This window comes from Cervus elaphus, chromosome 27, assembly GCF_910594005.1.
Source record: "Cervus elaphus chromosome 27, mCerEla1.1, whole genome shotgun sequence".
Classification (NCBI taxonomy): domain Eukaryota; kingdom Metazoa; phylum Chordata; class Mammalia; order Artiodactyla; family Cervidae; genus Cervus; species Cervus elaphus.
Window position 1 is genome coordinate 18,398,110 of NC_057841.1, and position 16,118 is coordinate 18,414,227.

General features: G+C 38.6%; 1 protein-coding gene across 1 annotated transcript in view; it reads right to left on the reverse strand.

Moving 5' to 3' along the window:
• Nucleotides 1-16,118, reverse strand: part of PIK3C3 (phosphatidylinositol 3-kinase catalytic subunit type 3) — a 157,415-nt gene that overhangs the window by 127,440 nt on the left and 13,857 nt on the right. Inside the window, exon 4 of the mRNA XM_043888981.1 lies at nt 7,907-8,036. Coding sequence (XP_043744916.1) covers nt 7,907-8,036 — 130 coding nt within the window. The remainder of the gene's footprint in view (nt 1-7,906; nt 8,037-16,118) is intronic.

A 16,118-nucleotide genomic window follows, 5' to 3' on the forward strand; every position in this document is an offset into this window, starting at 1 on the left:
CTTTCTTTTGCCTCCTCTTAATCAAATTGACAGAAACTAAAGCACATTCCAAAGGCAACAAGCAGAGCTGCTAAAATGAAGACAGTGGAGATGGATGCTTTTATCTAAAGACATGAACTCAAATATAAATCAAACACTAAAACTAAGTAGTCACATCCAAAACCCCAGGTGGATATGCATCCCAGTCATAAAACTCTTAAAATCCGGCAAGCTGAAAAATGGAGCAGATGGGAACTGCTCAAGTCACACCCACAATTATTAAAAGGCTGGCTCACAGACAACCAAAGTGTAATAAAATGCCCAAGAGGTCTGGCCTTTTATTATTTTCACAAATCAATTCCAACAGAAAGTTACTACACATTAATAAAAATTAATTGGGGAAATTTAGAGATGGGAAAGAGAAGATAATGAGGAAGATGGGGGAAAGAGTATATTTCAATACACTTAATTTCTTCCTGTTCCCTACTAAGTCTAAGAAATTCAAATGATAAAAAGTAAGAACTAAACTGAAGACTATCGAGTTCTGTTTCCTTTTCTTACACTCAATTTTTCCTCAAACAAAAATTAGGCATGTTCAAAAAATGATGTAAAACTATTAAAGATTAACTCCACTAAAACTATTCTAGGAGGATTTAAACTCTTAAAAAATGTTAAACCTAGAAATCAGGCTTTTAAACTTCAATTATTCAATTTGCAGTTATAATTTACTTTCAGATCTATCAACAAGAATTAGAATACTTAGTACAGCTTGAGTTTGAGGTTCTTTGCTTAGTAATTATAAAACACTGTCTTTTCATAGGCCATTTAAAAAGTTCATCTTCATTTCCCAGTCCTCTTATCCTAGTAACTGGAGGCGGCCGAGACTAGAGCAGTTCTTTAACTGAATAAACTCTCTTAAACTATAGTTTGAAAACTGTGACTTTGCTATTTATTTTGGCTTACAGGATGCATGGAAACTACACTTTGCTATTATTATACACACTTTTTTACATTTAAGCTGATAGACAGGAAGGTAGCAGAGAGCAATGAGAGGCGGTCCCTTCAACTAACCATCCAACAGCCCCATAACCTCACCAAGCAATTTACCAGCCCTGCCCCTAATATGCCCACCAGTGCTCCAAAAAGAGTCAGGCGACTGGCAGGACTTCCCTACTCTAGCACACTGACACACCCTAACTATCCAGTACTAAGGTAACCTTTGGTGGCCATTGGACTTTAACTGCTCATAAATATTCCCTGAAAACATACATCTACTTATAACAGACTGAATTATGCGAAGGACATGCACAGTAGAGCGTCCTTCCATATTACTATAACTTGCAGCTGTTACTCCACAAACTCCCCGATTATGCAAATGATCCTGCCTTAAAAACTCTTGTACCCCAACCCTCCAGGGAAATTTGCCTCCCTTGGCGGCCCACCTCTCTCATGAAATGTTCTCTCTGTTCTTTGTATGTGCTCAGTCGGGTCCAACTCTTTGCAATTTGTTCTTTCTTTCCTTATTGTTAATAAACCTTCTTGCAATGGGCTAAGACCTTAAATTCTTTGCACCCCTACCAAGAACCAAGGCCCGCAGGAGGAAGAGTCTCCAGATTCCTTCTGCTAACAAAGCTGCTTTCTTAACAATTAGAAACAATCAGAGTGAATTCACTGGCTAAAAAATCAAAGTACAATATGAAAGAAATCGTTCAGTTCTAACCACTTAAACATCATCTATTAGAATACTCATTTCTTTTCTTAAAATGATAGTGTAAGAAATAGAAGTATCTGTTCCTTTTACATGAAAATGGAAACATGAGCACAGACATTCTTTCACCAGGTTTTAAAAGTATATTGTACCACAGACAGTTTCAAAATATTTTGTATAGGAGAATGACAATCTAACAGGATTTTTTGTTAGATTTTTGTCCAATTTTAATGTGGAACCAGAAAACTGAGAGGAAGAGAGAAGGAGGGAGAAAGAGCTACTGTGAGATAATTTGAAGAAAAAACAATACCAAAATATATTTTAAGTTCAGAACACACCTAGTGTCAAAGTGTACCCTCTTTGATAAGTTTAGAAATTAAGATTACAACAAATATCAAACTATACTTTTTCTGGTATAACAAAAAGGAAATACTCAGGAAACCAGTCCGAAAAATTTAAGTCAAGAAACAGGCACTAATCAAACAGCAACAGAAACAAAATCTAAGAGCAGAGCCAGAACCTTCACATTTGGCAGGTCCTAACAATGCTTTACTCCAGGCTTATTATTACAGAAAAAAGGAATGGCATGAACAACAATCCCACAACTGCCAAACAATGACTGCATGTTTTTTCTTCTACTAAGGTGGAGAGAAAAAAATCCCCATTATTTGCTATGTCAGTGCTTTTAGAATCATAGAACATGAACTGCTACACAGGAGTATAAAATGAAGCAGGGCAAAAGCTAACAGGGTTTTGTCAAGAGAACAGACTGGTCAAAGCAAACTCTATTTCCAACAGCTCAAGAAAAGACTCTACACATGGACATCACCAGATGGTCAATACTGAAATCAGATTTATTGTGCTCTTTGCAGCCGATGATGGAAAAGCTCAATACAGTCAACAAAAACAAGACCTGGAGCTGACTGTGGCTCAGATCATGAGCTCCTTACTACAAAATTCAGGCTTAAATTGAAGAAAGTAGGGAAAACCATTAAGCCATTCTGGCATGATTGAAATCAAATCCCTTGTGATTATATAATGGAAGTGACATATAGATGCAAGGAATTAGATCTGATAAAGTGAAATAGCACTATGGATGGAGGTTTATAGCACTGTACAGGAGGTGGTAACCAAAACCATCCCCAAGAAAAAGAAATAAAAGAAGGTAAAGTGGTTGTGGGAGAAGGCTTTACAAATAGCTGAGGAAAGAAGAGAAGCAAAAGGAAAGGGAGAAAGGGGAAGATATATTCAAATGAATGCAGAGTTCCAGAGAACAGCAAGGAGAAATAAAAAGGCCTTCTTACATGAACAGTGTGAAGAAACAGAGGAAAACAGTAGAATGGCAAAGACTAGCCACCTCTTCAAGAAAACTGGGAGATATCAAGGGAACATTTCATGCAAGGGTGGGCACAATAAAGGACAGATACAGTAACAACTTAACAGAAGCAGAAGGGATTAAGAAAAGGTCCCAAGAATACACAGAAGAACTATACAGAAAGAGTCTTAATGACCCAGATAACTACCATGATGTGGTCACTCACCTAGACCCAGACATCCTGGAGTATGAGGTCAAGCAGGCCTTAGAAAGTATTATTACAAACAAAGCCAGTGGAAGCGATGGGTACCTAGCTGAGCTATCTAAAATCCTAAAAGATGCTGCCGTGAAAGTGCTCCATACAATATGTCAGCAAATTTGTCATACAATATGTCATACAAAACTCAGCTGTGGCCACGGGACTGGAAAAGGTCAATTTTCATTCAATCCCAGAGAAGGGCAATGCCAAAGAATGTTCAAACTACCATACAACTGCACTCATTTCACATGCTAACAACGTTATGCTCAAAATGCTTCAGGCTTGGCTTCAGCAGTACGTGAACCAAGAACTTCCAGATGAACAAGCTGGATTTAGGAAAGGCAGAGGATCTAGAGAGCAAAATGTCAACATTTGTTGGATCATGAGAAAGCAAGGGAATTCCAGAAAAACATCTATTTCTGCTTCACTGACTATGCTAAAGACTTTCACTGTGTGGATCACAACAAACTATGAAAAATTCTTAAATAGATGGGCGTATCAGACCACCTTACCTATCTCCTGAGAAACCTGTATGTGGGTCAAGAAGCAACAGTTAGAACTGGACATGGAACAACAGACTGCTTCAAAACTGGGAGAGAAGTACAACAAGGCTGTATATTGTCACCTGGCTTATATAACTTATATGCAGAGTACGTCATGTGAAATGTGGGACTGGATGAATCACAAGCTGGAATGAAGACTGCCAGGAGAAATATCAACAACTTCAGAAATTCAGATGATATCACTCTAAGGGCAGAAAGGGAAGAAGAACTAAGAGCCTTTTGATGAGGATTAAAGAGGAGAATGAAAACCCTGGCTTAAAACTCAACATTCAAAAAACTAGGATCATGATTTCCAGTTCCATCACTTTATAGCAAATAAAAAATGAAAAAGTGGAAGCAGTGACAGATTTTACTTTCCTGGGCTCCAAAATCACTGCAGAGACTGCAGCCATGAAACTGAAAGGAAGGAAAACTATGACAAACCTAGATAGTATATTAAAAAGCAGAGATATCACTTTGTCAAAAACAAAGGTGCATATAGTCAAAGCAATGTTTTTTCCAGTGTCATGTACAGATGTTAGAGTTGGACCATAAAGAAGGCTGAGCACCAAAGAATTAATGCTTTCAAACTAGTGCTAGAAAACACTGCTGAAAGCTTCCTGGACTGCAAAGAGATGATCAAACCTGTCATTCTGAAGGAAATTAACCCTAAATATTCTTTGGAAAGACTGATGCTGAAGCTGAAGCTCCAATACTCTAACCAACTGAAGTGAAGAGTTGATTCACTGGAAAAGACCCTGATGCTAGGAAAGATTGAAGGCAAAAGGAAAAGGGGGCGGCAGAGGATGAGATGCTTAGATAGCATCACTGACTCAATGGACATGAATTTGAGCAAACCCCAAATCGGGAAAGGAGTACGTCAAGGCTGTATATTGTCAACCTGCTTATTTAACTTATATGTAAAGGACATCATGAAAAATGCCAGGCTGGATGAAGCACAAGCTGGAATCAAGATTGCCGGGAGAAATATCAATAACCTCAGATATGCAGATACCACCATCTTTATGGCAGAAAGTGAAGAAGAACTAAAGAGTTTCTTGATGAAAGTGAAAGAGGAGAATGAAAAAGTTGGCTTAAAACCCAACACTCAGAAAATTAAGAGCATGGCATCCAGTCCCATCACTTCATGGCAAATAGACGGGGAAACTGTGGAAACAGTGACAGATTTTATTTTTGGGGGCTCCAAAATCACTGCAGATGATGACTGCAGTCATGAAATTAAAAGACACTTGCTCCTTGGGAGAAAAGTTATGACCAACCTAGACAGCATATTAAAAAGCAGAGACGTTACTTTGCCAACAAAGGTCCATCTAGTCAAAGCTGTGGTTTTTCCAGTAGTCATGTAAGGATGTAAGAGTTGGACTATAAAAAAGCTGAGCACCAAAGAATTGATGCTTTTGAACTGTGGTGCTGGAGAGGACTCTTGAGAGTCCCTTGGACTGCAAGGAGATCCAACCAGTCTATCCTAAAGGAAATCAGCCCTGAATATTCATTGGAAGGACTGATGCTGAAGCTGAAACTCCAATACTCTGGCTATCTGATGCAAAGAACTGACTCATTGGAGAAGACCCTGATGCTGGGAAAGATTGAAGGCGGGAGGAGAAGGGGATGACAGAGAATGAGATGGTTGGATGGCATCACTAATTCAATGGACATGAGTTTGAGTAAGCTCTAGGAGTTGGTGGTGGACAGGGAAGCCTGGCATGCTGCAGTCCATGGTATCGCAAAGAGTTGGACACGACTGAGTGGCTGAACTGAACCAGGAGATAGTGGAGAACAGAAGAGCCTGGAATGCTGCTATCTGTGTGTTGGCAAAGAGTCAGACACAACTCAGCGACTGAACAACAGCAACACAGCAGCAACAACAATAATATATATAATAAAAGCATAAAGTGGTTTTATGTTCATCTTTGCTGTAAGGATGTTTTAAGATTTTATATGATCCTACTCTTCTATGAATCAAAGATATCAACTACAATACAAGTTCTGACAGAAATTTTGAAATTTTACATGTTCTTTTATACTTATTAGTATTTATGATACTTGATATTTATTTGTAAGGTTGGTTACCTTAAATTGACTACTGAAAGTAAAATTTTCATTGCAATCATTAAATCGTGAAAAGCAAAATTTCTACTATAATCATTCAATTAAAGTCATAATTTAAAAAGTAGTTGGGAAAAAATTAGGAACATATGAATAGAAGCCTATAATATTTTTTTAATATAAGAGAAACAAAGTGGATGCACTGTGCAACTACGTAGCTTTATATTTCTTGACTCAGTCATTTCTCCTCAAATTCAGAATTTTATTACATGAATCATAATATTCATTCTCATAATGAATGCTGTTCTTAAAGACAATTTAAGAGGTTTTCCTGCATTTGAGATATAAGCTTATAGCTTATAAATGAGCTGATTCTGATACAATTTCTATTACTCACAGTTTATAAAAGTCAGAGAGTAGCTGCTATGAAATAGCATCACTAAAATAAATTCCTAATGAGAAAGTATACACATGAAGTGTAAGAGGTTTCCTATATTACATGTAAGAATGTCAACAAAATCTCACAATGAGTAGCTGAACTGAAAGCTAAGTTTTATTTATTTAATTATGGAGAGGAATAGTACTTAGCAGCAGTAGCAGTACTTATGGAGGACAATAGCAATTTGCTCAAAATGCTTATTAAGAAGCTCTGATATAATTTTTCCATAAAAGAGACATATACAAAGACAGAATAAACTTGAAAAAAAAATTATATTGAAGTACAAAGCTTAGACACTCCAAGTGCTTATTCTTTATAATTAGGATTTCTTCCACATGTAGGTTGAGGCAACAAGTTGTAAAATGCTTGGCACCAAAACTTTCTCCAGACATTATACAGTCATCCATAACTAATAAGATCAGAAAGGAAAACTACATGTAAAAATTAAAGTCTCATCTCTTAACTAAAGAATTGTAAAAGGATATTTAAACAGTACCTAACATAGTACTTTTTTTTTTTTACCACATAGTCTTTTTTTCCCAAGTATAGTTGATTTACAATACTATGTTTCACATGTACAGCAAAGTGATTTGAACAAACGTGTTTGTGTACACTTTTTTCAATTGTTGTCCAACACAGGTTATAACAAGATACTGATCACTTTTTCCAATTATTTTCCATTACAGGTTATTACAACATATTGAATATAGTTCCCTGTGCTGTTTGCAGCAATAGAGACATGGATATAGAGAATGAACGTGCACACACAGCCAGGGAAAGAGAGTGGGACGAACTGAGAAAGCAGCGCTGACATAACACACCATGATGCGTAAAACAGACAGCTGGTGGGAAGTTACTATATAACATAGTACTTTTTGAACAGATATTCACAAAATAAGTTAAACTGTTGTGATTTAAAAAAAGAATTTAACTTAGAAATACAAAAGCTAAATGAAAACACTTCATTAACACAATTCTGAAAGAAAGAGGTAATAAATCAGTTTACAAAAAGAGGAGTATGGTGGAGTGAGGGCAATTTAAACTAGCTAGTATAAGAAATTTTCATTTCAAACAATATAAGAATCTCCAGCATGTAATAACACATGCATCTTTCAGATTATGTGACCAAAAAAGGGAGGTGATCAACCTCAAAGTATCACCAAAAGTTCTATGTTTTCAAATCCGTTGGCGTTTCAGACACAAAAAGCAATATATTACATGATTTTCTTTACATGAAATATCCTATACTGGAAAATCCACAGAGATGGAAAGTAGATTAGTAGTTGCTAGGGGATAGAGAGAGGAGGGAACAGAGAATGACTGCCAATGGGTACACAGTTACATTTTTGATAAAAATGGTCTAAAGGTAGAGTGGTAATGATCGCACAACTCTGTGAATTCACTAAAAAAAAAAAAAATCACTGAACAGTACACTTTCCAAGTGTGAACTTTATGGTACGTGAATTATATTTCAATAAAACTATTATTAAAAGATTGAATTTAAATTAAAAAGTAACCTCACAGAATTCATAATGTCAATTTATACAACAAATTATCATTCAAATCTTTCCACCTGTTTTAATAATTTCTTTTTTACCTTGGCAAGGCGACTCATCTGATCCTCTGAGAGAGTACTGCTTGTTCTGCCAGGAGTTTTTGTGGGTTCTGATCCATCTGCTTCCACGTTAGGCCAGACTTTCAAGTCATGCATCCCTTGGCGAAACATGCTAGTCAAAAAGAATATTCAGAAAAAAAAAAAAAGAATATTCAGGACACAATCAATTTAGTTCATTATGGGAAATTTTAGATTTCTAAATAGAGACAATCCCAGGAAGCCTCCAGTGGAATATAAAGCAATTAACCAAGCAACTGAACCCACACAGCACTGTTTTTCACATTCTTCTTTTTTCCTTCAAGCAGTTAGAACTATTACAGATATTCCCAAGGTCGAGTGCAAAAAGAGAAGCATCAGGAATAGGCTACACACACTTCATCACTTCAGTGGAGATCTTAGAAACAGAAACCAAATTTCTACCCAGAGGGAGAAGGTCACATTTACATCGATTGAAACTAAAATTAAAATAATTATATAACTTTCTACTTTAACTGACAATTCAGCATAGTATTAATAGACGGTGGTGTTGAACAGCTGGGATTTGGATCCCTGCTGTGCCAACTATCACTTACAAGACTTTTGGTAAAGTACTTAACATCTCTGTGTTAGCTTCCTCATCTATAAAATGAGACTATAAAGAGTAACTGTGTCTCACAGAGTTAGAAACGTTAAATAAACCAGTACAAGTAAAAAGTACTTAGAATAGTGCCTATCATACAATAAGAACTCAATATAAGCTACTATTTTCCTTTTCGCTGGGTAGAGGCTTATTTTTCTCCTCTCTTCTTTTGCATAAGAGAGATGTCTAAAAGGGAATACAATACTGTATTCAATAAGAAAACATGCTTGTGTCTACAAATCAGAAATTTAACATATCGTCAGAATTCAGACTGAAGTGGATGATCCTACTTTAAAGTGAAAGACTGTATCACCTTTATCACGCTTTTGCTTCCTTCAGAAACTATCAAAGAGGAGTCAAGATGGCAGAAGAGAAGGACACAGAATTCATGTCTCCTTACCAGTACATCAGGAATATATCTATAAATGGAACAATTCTCACACAGAGCACCTGCTGAACATTAGAAGAAGACTTCTAACACCTAAAATGGCAAGAAAAATTCCCTCGCAGTGGGGTAGGAAAAAAGAAAGGAAGAAAAAAAAAGAATCAAAAAAGGAACCAGCAACCCTGGGGGGAAGCTGAAGGTGAGGAGAGGTTCCTGCAATCAGAAAATCCCCTCATGTGGGGAAATCAGCGGGGACAGAAAGGGACCTTCGGAGGATCAAAGGAGAACACGTGGACCATCAGTGGAAGGCAGGACCAAGTAAGAACTGTGCACACAGTCTATACTGCAGCCTTGCCCAGCCCAGCCTGAGTCACGTGTCTCCTGTCGAGAGGAGGGCTGGGTGCTGGAAAGTGGGGTTTGGAGCACGGACCCAGGAAGGGGACAGCTGCTGGTTATGAAGGGAGCCTGAAGGGACAGGAGCAAGGAGTCCGACAATTAGGAAAGTCTGCAGAAGGCGGCCAGGACACCACAGAAGCAAGGCACCACTGCTGAATGGTGAGCAACACGCGGGGCTGGCACTGTAATCCCCATCCCCACCCACCCACTTCAGCCCCTACAAGCCCTGGGAGGTGCACTCATCTGAGCAGGCTCACCCTCCACACACACCTCAAGCCAAGGTCTCCTCTGCCAGGATAGGCTCAGCACCCTGAGCATCTTCCATCCCAAAGCCTCCTTCAAAATCAGCCCTGGGTGCCGCTGCCCAAGACAGGAATCTGCCAATGCTGGTGGGAGCAGAGGGGACTGAGTACAAAGGTGTGGGGCTAAGAGCACGAAGGTGAAGGAATTCCAGCTGAGCTACTTCAAACCCTAAAAGATGATGCTGTTAAAGTTCTGCACGCAACAGGCCAGCAAATTTGGTAAACTCAGCAGTGGCCACAGGACTAGAAAAGGTCAGTTCTCATTTCAATCCCAAAGAAAGGCAATGTCAAAGAATGCTCAACCTACCACACAATTGCACTCATTTCACATGCTAGCAAAGTAATGCTCAAAATTCTAGGTTTCAACAGTACGTGAATAGAGAACTTCCAGATGTTCAAGCTGGATTTCAAAAAGGTAGAGGAACCAGAGATCAAATTACCAACCTCTATTGAATCATGGCAAAAGCAAAGAATTCCAGAAAAACATCTACTACTGCTTCATTGACTACTTAAAGTCTTTGACTATGTATATTACAACTAATTGTAGAAAAGTCTCAAAGAGATGGGAATACCAGGCCACCTTACCTGTCTCCTGGGAAAACTGTATGCAAGTCGAGAAGCAATAGTTAGAACAGGACATGGAACAACAGAATGCTTCAAAATTGGGAAAGGAGTATTTCAAGGCTGTACTTGACAATATATGTCAAGTATAATACAATATATGTCAACCTGCTTATTTAACTTATATGCAGAGTTAGTACATCAAGATAGCTGGATGAAGCACAAACTGGAATCAAGACTGCCCGGAGAAATATCAATAACCTCAGATAAGCAGATGATACCACCCTTAAGGCAGAAAGTTAAGAGGAACTAAAGAGCCTCTTGATGAAGGTGAAGAAGAGTGAAAAAGCTGGCTTAAAACTCAACATTCAAAAAACTAAGATCATGGCATCCAATCCCATCACTTCATGGCAAATAGATAGGGAAACAATGGAAACAGTGAAAGACTTTATTTTCTTGGGCTCCAAAATCACTGCAGACGGTGACTAAAGCCATGAAATTAAAAAATGCTTACTCCTTGGAAGAAAAGCTATGACCAACCTAGACAGCCTATTAAAAAGCAGAGACATTACTTTGCCAACAAAGGTCCATCTAGTCAAAGCTATGGTTTTTTCAGTAGTCATGTATGGATGTGAGAATTGGATCATAAAGAAGGCTGTTGTTATTCAATCACTCAGTCATGTCCAACTGTTTGTGACCCATGGACTGCAGCACCGAAGAATTGATGTTTTTGAGCTGTGGTGTTGAAGGACACTCATTAGAGTCCCTTGGACTGCAAGGAGATCAAACCAGTCAATCCTAAAGGATCAGTCCTGAATATTCATTGGAAGGACTGATGGTGAAGCTGAAGCTCCAGTAGTTTGGACACCTGATGCAAACAGCCAACTCACTGGAAAACACCCTGATGCTGGGCAAGATAGAAGGCAGGAGGAGAAGGGGACAACAGAAGACAAGATGGTTGGATGCCATCATCGACTCAATGGACACAAGTTTGAGCAAACTCTGGGAGACTGTGAAGGACAGGGAAGCTTGGTATATTGCAGTCCATGGGGTCACAAAGAGTCAGACACGACTGAACAAGAGCACGGATGTGGAGAGAGGACTGCTGTTGACCCTGCAGATACAAGAAAGAGAACAGAAGTGTGAGGTCCCTAGTGGAATGTCCCTAAAGGAAATATGGTTTGCCTAGAAAATGAGACACCACTGTTGATTGGCAGATGAAGTAGAGGGGAGGGGGCGGGGGTGTCACTGTCCCCACATGCCAGCTCCTGCCTCCACAGACACCTGGAGGGACTCCCACCAGAGTAAGCATGCCACATTCTGTTGCTCAACTGCCTGCCAATCTCCAGGACCACAGGCAATTCACACACCCCCCGCTGTGGCTGCACTGCCCTCATGGGCCTGAGTAAGTCTGTCTCAGTCAGCCCCTTTGCTTTCGCTCCCTTTTGCACGGGTGTGGAACAGATGCCTGAAGGGGGCTTACATGCAGAGCTGGGGCCAAAATCAAAGCTGAGCCTCAGGGGCTGTGTAACTAAGGAAGAGGAATGAAACCTTCTCCAGGTAGCTGCACAAGCCTCAGACTAAAGCCCTGCAAGAGGTTTGGTAAACCCTGCATCTGTGGAATATCAGAATAGACAACAAGTGTCCCACAGCTGACACAAGTCTAGCTTTAGCAGCAGTGGACTTTGAGGGAAAGTAGTACATGCAGAAGTTGGGCCAGGTCAGAGTCTGGGATGCAGCAAAAGCAGTTCTAGGACGGAAGTTTATAGCAATACATTCTTACCTCAAGAAATAAGTAAAATCTCAAGTAAACCACCTAAACTTGTACTTAAAGCAACTAGAGAAAGAACAAACAAAACCCAAAGTAAGTATAAGGAAAGAAATCATAATGATCAGAGCAGAAATAAATAAAATAAAGGCAAAATAATAGAAAAGATCAATGAAACAAAAAGGTTTTTCTTTGAGAAGATAAACAAAATCAGTAAACCTTTAGCCAGACTCCTCAAGAAAAAAGTGAGAGGACTCATATTTATAAAATTAGAAATGAAAAAAAGAGGTTACAACTGACACTGCAGAAATACCAAGGATCATAAGAGACTACTACAAACAACTATATGCCCCCAAAATGGATAAATTCTCAGAAAGATAAAACCTTCCAAGACTGAACCAGGAAGATACAGAAAATATGAACAGACCAAACACAAGTACTGATTGAAGCTGTGATTAAAAATGTTCCAAAGGCCAGGGCCAGATGGCTTCACAGGGGAATTCTATCAAACACTTAGGGAAGAGCTAACACATATCCTTCTCAAACTCTTCCAAAACACTGCAGAAGGAAGAAAACTCCCAAGCTCATTCTATGAGGCCACCATCACCTGAATACCAAAACCAAACAAAGGTTATCACAAAAAAAGAAAATTACAGGTCAGTATCACTGATGAACATACACACACAAATCCTCCACAAAATACTAGCAAATAGAGTTCAACAGCACATTAAAAGGATCAGCCACCAGGATCAAGTAGGATTTATTTCAGGGATGCAAGGATTCTTCAATATATGCAAAGTAACCAATGTGATCCACCATATTAACAAACTGAAGAATAAAAACCATGTAATCATTTCAATAGATGCAGAAAAAGCTTTTGACAAAATTCAACCACTTATGGTAAAAATTCTCCAGAAAGTGGGCATAGAAGGAAACTACCTCTATGTAATAAACGCCATATATGACAAGGCTACATCAAATATCATTCTCACTGGTAAAAAACTGAAAGCATTTCCTCTAAGAACAAGACAAGGGTGTCCACTCTCACCACTTTTATTTAATACAGATTTGGAAGTCCTAGCCACTATAATCAGAGAAGAAAAAGAAATAAAAGGAATCCAAACTGGAAAAGAAGTAAAATTGCCACTGTTTGCAGAAGACATGATACTGTACACAGAAAATCCTAAAGATGCCATCAGAAAATGACTAGAGCTCATCAATAAATTTGGTAAAGTTGTAGAATACAAAATTAACACACAGAAATCTCTTGCATTCCTGTGCATTAACAATGAAAAATTAGAAAGAGAAATTAAGGAAACAATTCGACTTACCACTGCAACAAAAAGAATAAAATACCTAGGAATAAATCTACCTAGGAGGCAAAAGACTGTATGCAAAAAACTGTTAAGATACTGATAAAAGAAATCAAAGACAACAGAAACATATAGAGAGATATACTATGTTCCTGGATTACAAGATTCAATACTGTGAAAATGACTATACTACCCAAAGCAATTTACAGATTCAATGCAATTGCTATCAAATTACCAATGACATTTTTCACAGACGAGAACAAAAAACTTTAAAGCTTATTTGGAAACACAAAGACCCTAAAGAGCAAACCAATCTTCAGAAAGAAAACCAGAGCTGGAGGAATAGTAATCAAGATGTTTAGTACTGGCACAAAACAAGAGATCAATGGAATAGGATAGAAAACCCAGAGATAAACCAGCACACCTATGGTCACCTAAACTATGACAAGGGAGGCAATACTATACCACGGACCAAAGACAGGCGTCTCTGCAATAAGTGGTGCTGAGAAAACTGGACAGCGACATGTAAAAGAATGAAGTTAGAACACTACCTAACACCGTACACAAAAATAAACTCAAGTGGATTAAAGATCTAAATATAAGGCCAGATACTATAAAACTCTTAGAGGAAAACATAGGTAGAACACCCTTTGACAGAAATCATAGCAAGATCTTTTTGGACTCATCTCCTAGAGTACTGAAAATAAAAACAAAAATAAACAAATGGGACACAATTAAACTTAAAAGCTTTTACACAGCAAAGGAAATAAAAAACAAGATGAAAAAACAACCCTCAGAATGGGACAAAATATGTGTAAATGAAGCAAGTGACAAAAGATTAATCTCCAGAATATACAAACAGGTCATGCAACTCAATACCAAAAAAAAAAGGAAGACCTAAATAAGACATTTCTCCAAAGAAGACATACAGGTAGTCAACAAACACAAGAAAAGACGCTTAACATCACTAATTACTAGAGAAATGCAGATTAAAACTACCATGATGTATCCTGTCACACTAGTCAGAATGGCCATCATCAAAAACTGTGCCCTGGACAGGGTGTGGAGAAAAGAGCACCCTCTTGCACTGTTGGTGGGAATGTGAACTGAGACAGTCACTATGGAGAACAAGATGGAGGTTCCTTAAAAAACTAAAAACAGAGCTACCATACGAGCCAGCAGTCCCACTACTGGGCATATACCCAGAGAAAACCATGATGAACCCCAATGTTCACTGCAGCGCTACTTACAACAGCCAGGACATGGAAGCAACCTAAATGCCCATCAGCAGAAGAATGGACAAAGGAGATGTGGTACCTATAGACAATGGAACATCAGTCATAAAAAGGAACAGAGTTGTGTCATCTGCAGAGATGCGGATGGACCCAGAGACTGTCATACAGACGAAAGTAAGTCAAAGAGGAAAACAAATATCATATCTCAATGAAGAATCAAGAAAAATGGTAAAGGAGGTCTTATTTGCAAAGCAGAAACAGAGATCCATACCTAGAGAACAAATGTATGGATACTAAGAGGGAACAGGGGTGGGGTGGGATGGATTGGGAGAGTGGCACTGACATATATTCACTACTATGTGTAAATTAGATGACTAAGGAGAGCCTACTGCATAGAACAGGGAGCTTAGCTTGGTGCTCTGCAGGGACCTAAATGGGAAGGAAATACAAACAAGAGAGGATATGTGTATGTGGATGGCTGATCCACTTTGCTTTACAGCAGAAACTGATACAGCAGTGTAAAGCAACTAGCAATAAAAATGATTAACTTTATTTACATAAGAAAGCAAGCTACCAAGAAGACCCAGAGTAGAGGTTGGACAGACTCATAAATGAGTTCTGGGAAACTTTTTAAAATGCACTGCACAGAGAGTCTTCTGTTAGTGTGTTCTCTTTTAAGTGTTAACAAGGTCTTTCAAACATTATAAAGTCTATTCAAACAACATACCCTCAAAGCTGAAAGGGCAAGTTGTCAATTGCAATGGAAAGACTAAGACTAAAAGTGTGTGTAGGCGAGCAGGCAAATCCAAAGACTTCTACATTAAATAATTTTCTTAATTAGGTACACATTGGATATATTGATACATTCTTACTATCTTCAAAAACACTGTATTTAACTGTATATGTGATGTGCGTGTGTGTGTGCGTGTGCGTGTGTGTTAGCTGCTTAGTCATGTCCGACTCTTTGAGACCCCATGGTCTGTCCGTGGAACTTTCTAGGCAAGAATGCTGGAGTGGGTTGCCATCTTCTTCTCCAGGGGATCCTCCCAACCCAGAAATCAAACTGGGATCTCCTGAATTGCAGGCAGATTCTTTACTGTCTGAGCTACCAGGGGAACCCTATTTAACTGTAAAGTGAAAGTAACTCAGTCATGTCCGTCTCTTTTCGACCCCATGGACTATACAGTCCATGGAATTCTCCAGGCCAGAATACTGGAGTGGGTAGGTCTTCCCAACCCAGGAATCGAACCAGTGTCTCCTGAACTGCAGGTGGATTCTTTACCTACTGAGCTTTCAAGGAGGCCCTATTTAACTGTAAAAGGTTTACATAAATTTAAAATCTTTATATGACCAATGGAAAATTTCTTAGCAGATTTTCCTGAGATAATAAAGAGAATTTTCACTGAGCATTACGTAATGTATGTAAGTAAGGATGCCATAAGCAATCGAACCAGTGTCTCCTGAACTGCAGGTGGATTCTTTACCTACTGAGCTTTCAAGGAGGCCCTATTTAACTGTAAAAGGTTTACATAAATTTAAAATCTTTATATGACCAATGGAAAATTTCTTAGCAGATTTTCCTGAGATAATAAAGAGAATTTTCACTGAGCATTAT